The sequence below is a fragment of the Hemitrygon akajei genome, chromosome 21 (assembly GCF_048418815.1).
Source record: "Hemitrygon akajei chromosome 21, sHemAka1.3, whole genome shotgun sequence".
NCBI lineage: Eukaryota > Metazoa > Chordata > Chondrichthyes > Myliobatiformes > Dasyatidae > Hemitrygon > Hemitrygon akajei.
Window position 1 is genome coordinate 4995476 of NC_133144.1, and position 15572 is coordinate 5011047.

General features: G+C 41.1%; 1 protein-coding gene across 3 annotated transcripts in view; it reads right to left on the reverse strand.

Moving 5' to 3' along the window:
* The window catches only part of otud7a (OTU deubiquitinase 7A), a 317398-nt gene that overhangs the window by 63763 nt on the left and 238063 nt on the right, over window positions 1–15572 (reverse strand). For all 3 annotated transcript variants that reach the window (XM_073024744.1, XM_073024742.1, XM_073024743.1), the window contains one exon: window positions 6552–6679. In XM_073024744.1, the coding sequence (XP_072880845.1) occupies window positions 6552–6679 (128 nt within the window). The remainder of the gene's footprint in view (window positions 1–6551; window positions 6680–15572) is intronic.

The following is a 15572-nucleotide window of genomic DNA, read 5'->3' on the forward strand; positions in this document are numbered from 1 at the left end:
ACTTGAACTTCACCAGTGGCTAACAGTGGCCCTCTACAAGTGCCTCTGCAATTTCTTCATGATTAAATACTCCCATGGGGTTTACTAGTTCAGGCAATGTAGAGTTGCCCACCTTAATATGCATCAAGGTTGCAAATACCCACTTCCTCACTTGTAGTATGTATATGTTCCAAGACCTCATTACTTATTACTATCACTTCTTTGCCATCTCCTTTGCAAACACTAAGGAGATATAAATAAATAAAATAATACATGAACTATATAAAATAATATATAAACTTCTATAATATAAAAATTCTCTCTACCAAGACTCCATATAACCATTACAACATGGAAACAGGCCATCTCGGCCCTTCTAGTCCGTGCCGATGCTTACACTCACCTAGTCCCACTGGCCCGCACTCAGCCCATAACCCTCCACTCCTTTCTTTTCCATGTACTATCTAATTTTACAATTTTACTCAGGTAAATAAATAAAACATTAAAAATCAGCCATTTCCTGTGGCTCCATAGTTGGTACTGATGGTTTTTAAGAGGAACTGGTTTCATCTCTCCCTAAGCATTAAGAAGAAGGACGCCTCACGTCTTAATAAGCTGATAAGGAAGGCGGGCTCTGTCGTGGGCAAAGTACTGGAGAGTTTAACATCGGTAGCTGAGCGAAGGGCGCTGAGTAGGCTATGGTCAATTATGGAAAACCCTGAACATCCTCTACATAGCACCATCCAGAGACAGAGAAGCAGTTTCAGCGACAGGTTACTGTCGATGCAATGCTCCTCAGACAGGATGAAGAGGTCAATACTCCCCAATGCCATTAGGCTTTACAATTCAACTGCCAGGACTTAAGAACTTTTTTTAAAGCTATTATTAATGCTTTTTGAGTTAGTGATTTAGATGCATATCATATTATTACTGAGTTAAGTATTGTATGTAATGAGTTTTTGCTACAACAAGTGTATGGGACATTGGAAAAAATGTTGAATTTCCCCATGGGGATGAATAAAGTATCTATCTATCTATCTATCTATCTATCTAATCACCCTTTTACTGTAATATTACTGAAGAACCTCTTGGGATTATCTTTAATCATGTCTGTCAAATCCAACTCATAACCTTTTTCTGCCTTCCTGATTTTCCTTTCAAGCCTGCCCTTAAGGTTTTTCTATTCATTCATATACAGCTTCCTAAAGGCAATGAATGCTTCCTTATTTTCCTGACCAGAGACCTGACATCTCTTGTCAGCCAGCACTCACTGAACTTGTTATGTCTATCTTTCTCTCTAACAGGAACATGCTGCCCCAAGACTTTTGATAAGACTCATAGAGAAGCTTCTCACTTGCCAAGTGTTCCTTTGCCTTTAGAGTTACCCTGTTGACCCCAGCTAGATCCTGCCTAATACCCTCAAAGTTGGCCCTGCTCCAGCTAAGGACAGAGGGCTCAGGGTTGAGAAAGGATGTGTAGGCATTGGAGAGGGTCCAGAGGAGGTTCAAGTGAATGATCTTGATAATGAAAGGCTTAACATGAGTATTGTTTTATGGCTCTACGCTTGTACTCGCTGGAATTTATAAGCACAAGAGGGGATCTCATTGAAACCTATTAAGTACTGAAATACCGAGATAGAGTGAACATGCAAAGGATGTTTCCTGCAGTTGGATTTAACGTAACTAGTCAATTGAATTCAACAATGGCTTAGCAGGAGAAGACAGAGAGTAGTAGTAGGTGGTTCTCTATCTGACTGGAGCCTATGAGTCCATAGGGATATGTGTGCCATAGGGATTGGTGTTGGATCCACTGATGTTTATCATCTGTTTTAATGATTTAGATGATAAGGTGGTACACGGGATCAGTAAATTTGTAGATGACACCAAGACTGGGGGGGGGGGGGGGGGGGGGTAATAATGGACAGTGAGAAAGGCTATTGAAGCTTACAGCGTGATCTTGGCCAACTGGGAAAGTGGGCTAAAAAATAGCAGATGGAATTTAATGCAGACAAGTGTGAGGCACATGAAGGGGACAGACTAAGCTAAGACTTACACAGAGGTTTGTAGGGTACTGAGGTGTGCCACAGAACAAAGGGATCTGGAAATACAATAAATACTTTGAAAATAGCATCATAAGAAGATAGGATCATAAAGAAAGCTTTTGGTACACTGGTGTTCATAAATCAGGACACTGAGTACAGGACTTGGAATGTCATGTTGAAGCTGGTGAGGCCTAACCTGGAGTATCGTGTGCAGTTCTGGTCATCTACCTACAAGAAAGAAGCAAGAAAGAGTACAGAGATAATTTACAAGGCTGTTACTGGGACTTGAGGACCTGAATTATAGAGAAAGACTGAATAGGTTCGGACTTTATTACCTGTAGCGGAGGAGAATAAGGAAAGATCAGTAGGTATACAAAATTGAGGCGTACAGATAAGATGCATGCAGGCTTTTGCCCCTCAGGTTGGGTGAGACTGGAACCAGAGATCAAAGGTTTGGGGTGAAAGGTGAAATATTTAAGAGGAATAACTAACTCAGAGGGTGGGCAAATGTGGAATGAGCTGCTACAAGAAGTGGTATATGTGGTTCAATTGTAACATTTAAGAAAAGTTTGGATAATTACGTGGATGAGAGAGCTATGAAGAGGTCTGATCTGGGAGCAGGTAGGTGGGATTAGGCCAAAGATCTGGCTGGCATGGACAAGACAGGCTGAAGGGCCTGTTTCTTTGCTGTAGTGCTCTGTGACTTTATTTTAAAACATAGAATTCTGGTCACTGGAACCAAAGCACTCTCCAATTGCCACTTCAGTTAGTTGGCCCACCTCATTCTCTAAGAGGAGACCAGTATTGCTCTTTTCCAACATACACAAAATGCTGGAGGAACTCAGCAGGCCAGGCAGCATCTAAGGAAAAGAGTATAGTCGATGTTTTGGGCTGAAACCCTTTATCGGTACTGGAGAGAAAAAGATGAGGAGTCAGAGTTAGAAGGTGGGGGGAGGGGAGGAAGAAACACAAGGTGACAGGTAAAACTGGGAGTGGGGAGAGGAGTGGCGAAGTAAAGAGCTGGGAAGTTAATTGGTGAAAGAGATACAGGGCTGGAAAAGGGGAATGTGATAGGAGAGGACAGAAGGCACAGGGATGGCCTGTTTCCATGCTGTAATTGTTATATGGTTATAAGGAGAGAAAAGGGGAAGGAGCACCAGAGGGAGGTGATGAGCAGGTAAGGAAATAAGGTGAGAGAAGGAATGGGGAATGGGGGAGATTACTGGAAGTTCGAGGAATCAAGGTTCATGCCATCAGGCTGGAAGCTACCCTGGCGGAATATAGGGTGTTGTTCTTCCAACTTGAGTGTGGCCTTATCACGATAGTAAATGGGAATGGAAGTGGAAAATGAAATTAAAATGGGTGGTCACTGGCAGATCCTGTTTTTTCTGACGGATGGATCATAGGTGCTCCCAATGAGGTTACACTCAGTTTGGAGTTTGGAGGAGCAACACCTTATATTCCATTTGAGTAGCCTCCAACCTGATGGCATGACATCGATTTCTCAAACTTCCAGTAATGCCCCCCCTTTACCATTCCCTTTTCTCTCTCTCTCACCTTAGCTCCATACTTGCTCATCACCTCCCTCTGGTGCTCCTTCCCCTTTTCTTTCTTCCATGGCCTTCTGTCCTGCCCTATCAAATTCCCCATTCTCCAGCCCTGTATCTCTTTCACCAATCAACTTCCCAGCTCTTTACTTCACTCCTCTCACCCCCCCCCCCACCTTGTTTCATTTAATACAAATGAATTGTATTCATTTGTTAACCAATTGGGATAGATGTTATTCTTTCTTGTGGGTCTGTAAACTAGCATTGCGTGGGCTTTTGGAGAGGTTGAGGGGGAGATCGCGAGGAAGGAGGACGTGTGGGTGGCGCGCTGGTTGACCACCGAGGTTGGTCGAAGGCGCCAGGTCGAGGAGGTCAGAGAAGATTGAATAGTGGACCGAAGACTTCGATAGTTGAGCTCCAACGGTTGTGCACGAATTGACTGAACTCTGATAAGTTTTGGTGCCATTTCTTTCTTTTCTTTCATATATATATTGTATCGCTATTAATTACCTAGTTCTAGTAAGATTTATAAAGTGTATTTTGTAATCGTACATGGTGTGCAGTCTGATATTGTGTGTGCAAGTTGGTGACAGTGTACTTTTCACAGCATCCACGCATACGGGAGACACAGTTTGGTGGATGGGCGAATTTTTCCCCTAAACATACATCACCTGATAGCGTGAGCATTACAATTGTAAGGAAACTGCTTTGAATGCATCTCACAAACTCCACCAGATCCAGGCCCTTTGCTATCTGGGTGGCTCCATAATGGGAAAATTGTAATTGCCCACTGGCACTACTGTACTGTTCACACAAATACATGCAATCTCTCAAAGCATTTCTCAAGTTTCTGCCGGCTAATGGGAGGGGGGGGGGGGGGGGAAGAGTCTAGAATACAGCCTTACCAAGGTCACCATCCCCTTCTTATTTCTATGTTTTGCCCAAATGTCCTTGTTTTATATCCTCTCAAGAGTATCTCTAAGAACTCCTGTTATGTCCTGTTATTAAAAGGTAACACCCCTGCCATTTCTCTACGATACCTAAAGCATCAGTATCCTGAAATGTTAAACTGCCAGTCCTGCCCTTTGCATCTCAGCTACATTCAAAGGTCAAAGTTATGTTTCTGCTATAGCCACAATATCGTTGTCCCTAGAGCCAATCCACACCCTCAGTTCATTTGCCTTGCCCGTTAAGCTCTACACATTGAAATAGATATAACTTAAAGTAGTTGCCCTATCTGCCCTTTTATTGTAAACATGGCTATCTTGATTACTCAGCTTACATGCTTTGGTGCTGCACATACCCCTGTCTTCTCACTGACTTTGCTCCCCTTTGCCAGTCTGTTTTAAACCCTCCCTGGTGGCAAAAGCACATTTTACTGTTAGGATATTGGACCTCTCTGGTTCAAATGCAACCCATCCTTCATGGACAGGTCACCCCAAAACCAGAAGATATCCCAGTGATCCATGACATCAAATCCATGGCCCTTTACCAGCTCTTCATCCTGGCCTATCTTTCTATCTCTGGACTCAGCCTATGTCATTTGTCCCAATGTGTATAATGATCTCTGGTGTTTGCTCTCCCCTGACAATCTTCTGTGCCTATTCAGAGACATCTTTGACCCTGGTACATGGAAGGCGATGCACCATCCTGGCATCTTTACTATGGTCACAGAATCTCCTGCCTAGCCCTTTCGCTATTGCTCTACCTGACTTTATCCTTCCCTGCTGAGCTTCAGCCAGCCACAGTGCCACTAGCTACTGCTGCTGTGCTCTGCATTACCAATATTTAAAATAACTGGCTTGAATATCATTGCTAACATTGATTCTGATAGCTTCAATAATTCTAACACAGTTAGAAGATTATATAGTTTATAAATCCAAACAAAAGAGCAGTGTATAGGAATGACCCATTGTTTATGAAACAGGTATTACACAGGTCTAAAGGGACAAGGAAAGGAATGAGATGGCATGCATCAGCCTTCCAGTGCTTACTCATAACACATGGTATTAGATGGTTGAATGCTCTGCAAGAGTTCTCTTTCTCATTATAACCGTATATGGTTATATAACAATTACAGCACGGAAACAGGCCATCTAGTCCATGCCAAACGCTTACTGAGTCCCACAGATCTGCACTCAGCCCATAACCCTCCATTCCTTTCCTGTCCATATACCTATCCAATTTTTCTTTAAATGACAATACCGAACCTGCCTCTATCACTTCTACTGGAAGCTCGTTCCACACAGCTACCACTCTCCGAGTAAAGAAGTTCCCCCTCGTGTTACCCCTAAACTTTTGCCCCTTAACTCTCAACTCATGTCCTCTTGTTGGAATCTCCCCTACTCTCAATGAAAAAAGCCTATCCATGTCAACTCTATCCATCCCCCTCATAATTATATCCAGCTGCACATTATTACCTTGGATCTCCAACTGCAGATCCCTCTACACATTATATTAGCCTCAAAGAGATGGTTTTCTATTCCAACATGCTGCATGTCAGCATATAACTTTTCAGTTCAACTGCTAGTACCCTTTAAAAATGTTATCCTGAGACGCTGTTTTCTACAGCTAATGGCAGATATTTCTCTACAATGAAACATGTCAAGCTTAACAGAGCAAGGTAAGGCAACTCCAGAAGACACATGGGCACTGTTTTTGGGAAGTATATTTTAAATTCTGAATTGTTCATTAGGTATGTTGCCAGACAATGCAATCAATGGAAAGAGGGATCTTATTTTTCACAGGCAAAATCTTAGCGGCTGCTGAAATAATCTGGAGGAGGTTATTTTTTTTCATATCCTTACTTTCAGATATAGCCTTGGATTTATGCATAATTACAAGGATAGATTAACCTAACCTGGTCACTTTCTCAGCATTGTGTCCTACAACACAGCGTCAATAGAAACCATTACCTTCAACAAATAAAAACAAAACAGAGCAGAACACTATTGTTGTGGCATGGACAAAAGAGTTAGACTAACCTTCACCTCCTGAGTCTCTTAGCATAGTATCTGCAACAACAACAATTGGTCTTCGCAACACGTGGGCAAGGACAAACACATGGAACTCCTCCAAACTTTCATAAACTGGATCCTCAGAATTGTCAACACTGTGAAGAAAAAAGATCCATCCTTATTTCCCCACAATAATCAATGTTCAGTGGACGTGTCTTTTCCCTCTAATTTCTATTTAACCTTTTTTGTTCCAATCAAGATGTTATTGCTGGAAGGTATAATATTCATCTCCAAAATCAGTACCAGCATCTAGCATATCCAAGTGTGTTACAACAAGATGTAGAAGAAAAGGATTTCATCATGCCCCAGCAGAGTATCACAATTCTAACACCATGATATTACATTTCATTTCCCTCATCATCAGTTTTGTTAACTGATACTGCTTTATGGTGTGGATCAGTATTTATGAGGATGAGTTGAGATATCTCAAATTCACTTCACATGGGACTTCTGCAGCTAGAATAGAGAGAAAATATTGAACAGAACAAGGTTTGAACCCCAGCCCAGAAGTGAATGTACAGCTTCCAACCCAATGCTCCACCCAATTTTCTATAAAGCATTTTCTATTTTAAATGACAGTTTTTCTGTACCACTAGCAGGTAGTATTCAAAAAGCTCCTTGGCCCAAGGTCAAGTCTCTAAATAAATACTACATCTAGGAGCACTAAACCTCTACGTAAAATATACTGAATTAAACAAATCTGTACCTCCCTGAGTGGTGTCAGAACCACGTAAATCCTTGAGTGCAGGTAGCGTGTTTTAAGTTCATATGCTTGAAGTATTGGTACACCCTTCTGAAGTTCCTTTCATCCTGAGGGTGGGATATCACAATCCATGAGATGTTGATTTAATTGTTTTGCCTCCCATCCCTCTCTCAACATCTGGCAGGTAGAAAGAGAGTAAGGCAACCTATTTGCAAGTGTTACTGCTACACAATCCTCACTACAGAGAGATGAGGAAGTGTGATCTAAATTAACTTAACTTCCAAATTGCCTTCCTAAAACACAACTACAACCAAATTTAGGGTGTGTTTGTGAATGATGTTCCACAGACTGAGGAGAAAATCAACACCTGACTATTCATTATGCACTTTTTTTTCCCAAGCTGACAGTGCTAGTGGTTGCACAACAGCGCTTCCCCACTCTTGGTCATCAACCAAGACAGATGCTGCTAATTACTTTGAATCACTAATGTATATATCAAGAAAAACCCTCAATATTCTGCTTTTTTCTTTAGTAGAATGTTATGTTATTGAAGGCAATGTTATGGAAACAACTAGGCATCACTGAAGACAGAAAGAGGTAAGCTTTCAAAACGATAGCTGATAAATTACAGTTTCTATTTTTGCAGATACTGTTTGTCCTACTGAGTATTTTCAGTGGGGATCTTTGATTATGTTCCTTGTTAAGGCTATTGTGGTGTTCCAGGATTGGGGGGAGAGGGGTGGTGTGGTGTGGAGTTGGGGTGGCATGGTCGATAGCTTGCCCCAGCATTCATGGCGGACAGCACTATCTATTGTTTTTGTTTAAAATGTGTTTATAGGATTAGGGTGGCATGTTCAAGTTCATAAACTGTTATATTTCAGCTTTGGTTATATAGTTATTCACTTGTGTTTTTATAGGCCACCCTAACTGTCACTGGGGTGTGCAAACCTCTCCGTTTGTATGAGACTGACTGGTTCGCAGCCTGGGTTATCATGCCCAATCTGTTTTCATGCTTGTCACAATAAAAATGGCAGTTGAGTTAAAGAAGCACTTCTCAACTGTCAACATGAGCCCAATGCTCAGCACATTAGTGTCAGGAGTGAGATTGAAAGCTATGATGTCAGACAGAGTGCCTAAACCTGAAGAATAAGTCACAGCACAGAGCAGTGTGCCTCCTCCGCACTGGGCCCCCGAAGATGGGACGCTGACATGGAGGGAGGATCTGGGAACCGAGCATTGTGCCTTTCCAGGGGACTCCAATGGGGGGAGCACACCAAGGCCCCCCAACCCGGGGGACAAGGTGGAGCGCATCACAAGCTTCCTTTGTGGCCCATACTGGGGAATACGAGACACCATAGTTGTGGGAGGATGAGCAACATGGCAGGCACCACTGACGCCGCTGGAGCCAGAGGAAGACCAACGGGCCTCTGCAATTAACGTCACAAGGTCTACCCTGAAGCTCCTCAGATACAATGGTACCAGCCATCTGGAGCCCCATCGAGATGGCAGAGAACCTTTGCCTTGGCACTGGAGGGGGATGCCTGCGGGCCCTCCTCGACCTAATGCCAGCTGAGCAGCGCGACTACAGGGCCCTCATAGCAGAGCTGGAGTGGTGTTTTGAGCAGAAGACATTGGATTAATCAATGAGGGAAGAAATAGGCAGCATACACAGTGTGGGAGAAAGTCTGGGGGTTCACAGCAGATCTCTGCCACTGTGTTCGCATGGCGTGTTCCCACCCGCGGCCAAGGAACAGCTTGCCCTCCACACCTTTGTAAAGGCACTGACACCGGAGCGCCATCAGCAGCATATTCGCCTCACATCGCTATCATTGCTGGTGGAGAGAGGGCAGAAGCAATTTTAGCCCCCAAAAGCGTTCCAACGTTGTGCCGCATGCCACGAGTCTAGGCTTGTGTCACTGAGGTAGAGGAGGAAACTGTCACAGAAGAGGGGTCAGGTGACGTTATCATCGAGAATGGCAGCTTAAGTCATCACTAGCTCCTCCAGAAAAACGTGCATTAAGCCCCGTTAACCCATCAAATATAGTATTTTTCGAAAGTATTTGAACTGATAAGAGGGGCAAGAATGGGGAAAAAGAATGGAAATTTAAAAAAGCGACACTGCGGAGCATGCGGCTGAGAGGAGTGCAGCGAGCGGCTCGCCTACCCGACCGCGTGCTAGCGAGGCGGACGCTGGGCCTCATTCAGGCAAAGCAGCAAACATGATCAAAATTTTGACAGAGATAAGGGAGTTCCAGAAAGAAATAAAACAGCAGCTACATGATATTAAGTCAGAGCTCGCCAACATTAATCAAAAACTAGCATTGGCAGAGACTCGAATTGAGAAGGGGAAAAATCGCGTTCAAAACATGGAACGGATACTAAGTAAGAAGATAAAAATATTAAATCAACAAGAAGGTAAACTGCTTGACCTGGAGGGAAGATCACGGTGGAAAAATATCAGAATATACAACGTTCCCGAAGGAGCGGAGGCCTTGTCTATGAAGGAGTTTGTCGGAAAGTTGCTGCGTGACGCGCTGGAGTTTCCCTTGACTATGGAGCTGGAAACTGAGAGAGCGCATCGTGCGCTCGTCTTGAAGCCTACCCGAGATAGAGCAGATAAGCCATGCTCAATAATAATTAAATTCCTTCGATACAGTACCAAGGCGGAGATTCTATGAAGGGCCTGGGGTAAGAAGAGGGTGTTTTTAGACGATAAATTAATATATTTCGACCAAGATTACCCCCCCCCCCCCCGCGGTCCTGCAGAAACGTAAAGAATACTCCAAAGTAAAGCAAATACTAAAGAAAGAAAGGATTAGATTTCAAACTCCGTACCCTGCTAAACTTCGAGTGTTTTATCAAGATCGGATCCGACTGTATCAGACAGTGGAAGAGGCAACTACACACATGAAGGCCAGATGGGTGTCCGTCAGTGTGATCAAACCGAGGGAAAACCTGGCAGAGGAATTATCCCGCTCCGCTTGGGAAATAGTGCGAGAATCGAGAAGGCAGGAGATGGGAGGAAGCCGAGAGAAGTATATCAGGAAGAGACTGGGAGTCTTCCAAAGACAGCCCTCACCCCCTCCAGAAGAGTTGTTATTACTTAGTTGTTATTCTTTATTCACTCACTTACTCCTTTTTCCCCACCAAAATGAGAATATATATAAACTAAAGAGAATGGGCTTCACTAATTTGTTTTTCTCCTCATATAAATCAGGACATAGGAGAGGAGTTGCTATTCTTATCTCAAGTAAGCTAAATTTTGAAAAAGTATTCAAAATGGGAGATAAAGAGGGCAGATATATTCAGGTAAGGGGGAATATAGATGGAAATTCAGTTACTCTATTGAATATATACGCACCCCCGGGAAGTGATGTTGGTTTCTTTCAGAAAATACTGATATTATGGTAGCGGAAACAGGTGGTCTCCTGATATGTGGGGGAGACTTAAATTTACAATTACAACCAAACATAGACTCTTCCAATAGAAAAACCTATGAAACAAAATCCTTACACAAGAAAGTTAATACACTTTTTGAGGACGTTGATATATGGAGGGACCTTTTCCCTGACGGAAGGGATTACACTCATTATTCTGCTCCCCATTCTGTATATACAAGAATAGACTATTTCATAACATTTGGAAAAGACAAAGGCAAAATAAACACCTGTGGAATTGAGACAATAGATGTAAGTGACCATGCAGCTATATATTTATCTATTGATTTTGACCTACAACCAAAGAATACTATTTGGAAACTAAATTCAAGCCTACTCAATGATCCGTACTTTAAGGAACAATTTAAAAAAGAAATTGGTCTCTACTTAGAATTTAATGATAATGGAGACGTTTCACCTCCCATTTTATGGGATACTCTGAAGGATGTCTTAAGAGGGAAAATTATAGCGATATCTTCATATAAGGAAAAAATAAGGAATAAAACATTTGAGGAATTACAAACTAGGCTGAAGGAACTAGAGAAAAAACACAAATTGAATTTGGCACAGGATACATTAGGGGAAATTTAAAAAAATTAGGAATGAAATTAATAGTTTGGCTAGCAAGAAATCAGAAAAAATTTAATGTTTCTGAAACAGAGACATTATGAAAGTGGATCAAAGTCAATGAAAATACTGGCATGGAAACTGAAAAAAAAAGATAGCAGAAAATACAATTCATAGAATTAGGGACCCAAGAACGAACATGATAAAAAATAAGCTAAGGGAAATTCAAGAAGATTTTGAAGTGTTTTACAAAACTCTATCTTCCAAAGTTCCAGGGGGAAGCATAACCCAAATTGACACCTTCTTGAATTCTCTAGAGTTACCCACTTTAAGCGAAGAACAAAATAGAATGATGACTGCTGACATAACTGAAGTTGAATTAAAAGCTGCAATTAGTAGGCTTAAATTAAGCAAGTCACCAGGATCAGATGGATATACGACAGAGTGGTACAAAGAATTTAAAAATGAGTTAATTCCTGTTTTACTCCCCACACTGAACTGGGCTCTAAAAAAGGCACAAATGCCACCCAATTGGAAGGAAGCAATAATCTCAGCTATACCGAAAGGAGGCAAGGATAAAACGGAATGCGGGTCATTTAGACCGATATCCGTTCTTAATGTAGATTAGAGATTATTTACCTCCATCATGGCCAAATGATTAGAGGAGTTTCTACCCATACTGATACGTAACGATCAGACAGGATTTATACAAAGACAATATACGAAGGACACTTCACGTTATGGATCATATACAAAAAAATAAAATCGAAGCAATAGTGATAAGCGTGGATGCTGAAAAGGCATTTGATTCGGTTAATTGGAATTTTCTTTACAGAGTTTTACATAGATTTGGTTTCCAAGACACAATTATTAAAACTATACAGACACTATATGACAACCCTACTGCTAGGATTAAAATCAATGGATATTTATCAAATAGTCTTACCCTAGAAAGGGGCATGAGACAGGGTTGTGCATGGTCACTGCTACTCTTCGCATTATATCTGGAACCATTAGCTCAATACATCAGACAAAATTAAGATATCAAGGGAATTAGTATTAAAGGGACAGAGCATAAATTGGCTTGTTACGCGGATGACATTTTGATCTATCTCGGGCAACCAACATATTCTTTACCTAAATTGATGCAATCCTTTGAACAATATGGTCAATTATCAGGATACAAGATCATCATAGATAAAACCCAATTACTTTCATATTACTATAGCCCACCAAGAGAAATTGAAAGTAGATATCCCTGGGCATGGCAAACAGAGTCTTTCAAATATTTGGGTGTCATTATGCCAAAAGATTTGGCAAAATTATCAGCCTTTATATAAAAAAATTAAGGAAGATATGGCAAGATGGAACCTGATTCCTTTTTTCAGTCTCAGTTCAAGGATTGAGTCTATTAAAATGAATATACTGCCCAGACTGTTATATCTCTTTCAGACCCTACCAACAGATTAATCAAAATCAATTCAATGAATGGAACAAGATGTTATCAAGGTATATTTGGCAGGGTAAAAGGCCTAGAGTCCGTCTCAAAACTTTGCAATTAGCAAAGGAAAAGGGGGGATGGGGCTTCTCTTAGAGATTATTATTTTGCAGCACAGTTGAGAGCTGTGATATGTTGGTGCAACCCATCATATGATGCTCAATGGAAAAACATTGAGGAGCGGGTACTTCCCATCCCCATACAAGCAATTTTGGCTGATAACAACCTGCAAAGGTACATAGATACTATGGATAACCCATGGGTGAAATTGACTCTTAAAATATGGAAAACTACTATAAAAGAATATAATCTCGAGGGAGATATTGCAATTCTTAAATGGTGTGCATATGACTCGGATTTTACACCAAATAAATTGGATGCTAGATTTAAGGACTGGACAGCTAAAGGAATAACAGTTCTTTGCAACATAATGAAAGAAGGAACACTGTTCAGTTTTGAAATTCTTAAAGAGAAATACTTATTAGAAAAGCAAGATTTTTATCGATATTTACAATTGCGACAATATGTTAATAAGACGCTTAAAAATGTAACCAAGGCAAGTACATGCTTGATAGAGCTCTTTAGAAAAGCATATAATTCAGATAACGGTGGTAGAATCATTTTAAGTATGTATAAGGGGTTGTCAAATCTTAAAACACATTCGACTTCATACATTAAAACAAAATGGGAGAAGGAAGGAGGGATAATTATATCTGAGGAAGAATGGACAATAATATAGAGGTATCATTGGAAGTGTACCAGTTCACAGAAATGGAGGAAGTTTGGATGAAAAAACTTGATAAGATATTTTATTACATTCTCTCAGAAATCCCATTATGATAGTAACCTCCCTGTTTGCTGGAGAAATTGTGGAAATCAAAATGCAAATCATTATCATATTTTTGGGACTGCCCTGTTATCAAAGACCATTGGTGGGGGATACACAATGCCCTACAAGATATCCTTAAATGTGAAATACCCTTAGAGAGTAAGACCAGATATTTTGGATATATACCTCAAGAATAGTTGAAAAGAGATAAATATTTAATGAATATACTGTTGGTGACTGGTAAAAAGACTCTTACTAGGAAATGGTTATCACAGGAGAGCCCAACTTTAAATGCATGGATGGAAATTACAATGGACATTTACAAAATGGAGAAGATAACAGCATCTGTTAATCATAAGCTGGAACAATCTGATTCATACTGGGAAAAATTGTTTAACTACATAATGCCTCATAGGCCTGATTTTATTCTCACAAATCAATGAATATGTTGTTAAAAAAAAGATCACTCCTACTTGTACACAGTTTTTTCCTTTTGCTTGTTTTTTCTCTCCACTCTTTTCTATAAGTGTATACCTCAGATAAATACTAGGTGGAGATTTGTGACATTATTGATATATATGTACAATGTCTGAAATACATCTTATGGAAATGTTTGATGAACTTCAATAAAAAAAATAATTTACAAAAAAAAACTGACACAGAAACACAAAAACATAGAAAACCTGCAGCACAATACAGGCCCTTCGGCTCACGAAACTGTGCCAAATATATACTTACTTTAGAAATTACCTAGGGTTACCCATAGCCCTCTATTTTTACAAGCTCCATGTCCGTATCCAGGAGTCTCTTAAAAGACCCTATTGTATCTGCCTCCACCACCATCCGGTCTCAGTATCTTATCAAACTTCATGCTTTCCAAAAGCTCCAGCACATCCTCTTTCTTAATGTTTATATGCTCAAGATTTTCAGTCCACTGTAAGTCATCCCTACAATTGCTAAGGTCCTTTTCTGATGAGGAGGAACCCATGAGATAGGTATGATCAGAGCCATGCCAGCCCTGCCGCGTGCCATGGAGCGATCTCTGTGGCCAGGTAATGCTGTTTGGCCTGTGTAATGCCCCAGCCACATTCAAGAGATTGATGGCAAGGGTGCTGGCTCACATTCAGTGGATTTAAACTGATTTGGCAGGGAGATGGGAACCAGAGTGGTAGGGCTGAGGAAGGGGAAAACATAAATAAATCAAAGATAGCGTGCAACAGAGATGATAGAAAGGACAGGCAGGAAATGAGGCATAATCACAGCCAGTGCAATGATCTACAGGGTAATAGAGGTATGGTGCAGTTAAAACAGAAAGCAACAAATACTGGACTGAAAGTGTTATATTTGAATGCACGCAGCATAAAAAATAAAATGGATGATCTTGAAATTCAGCGATTGGTAAGTACGATGTTGTGGCCATCTCTGAAACTTGGCTAAAGGATGGCTGCCATTGGGAGCTGAATGTCCAAGGATATGCGGTGTATCAGAAAGATAGATTAGTAGGCAGAGGGGGTAGTGTGACCGTGTGTATAAGAAATAATATTAAATCATTAGAAAGAGATGACATAGGATTGGAAGGTGCAGAGTCTCTGTGGGTTGAGTTAAGAAAAGGGTAAAAGGACCCTAATGGCGGTTGTATACAAGCCTCCAAACAGCAGGCTGGGATGTGGATTACAAATTACATCAGGAGATAGAAAAGGCCTGTCAGAAGACCAATGTCATGATAATTGTTGGGGATTTTAACATGAAAGTGGATTGGGAAAACCTGGTCAGTACTGGACCTCAAGAGAGAATTTTTAGCATGTCTAAGGGATAGCTTTTTAGAATAGCTTGCTGTTGAGCCCACCAGGGGATAGGTTGTACTGGATTGGGTGTTGTGCAATGATCCAGAGGTGATAAGAGAGAGCCTAAGGTTAAGGAACCCTTAGGGAACAGTGATCACAATATGAACAAG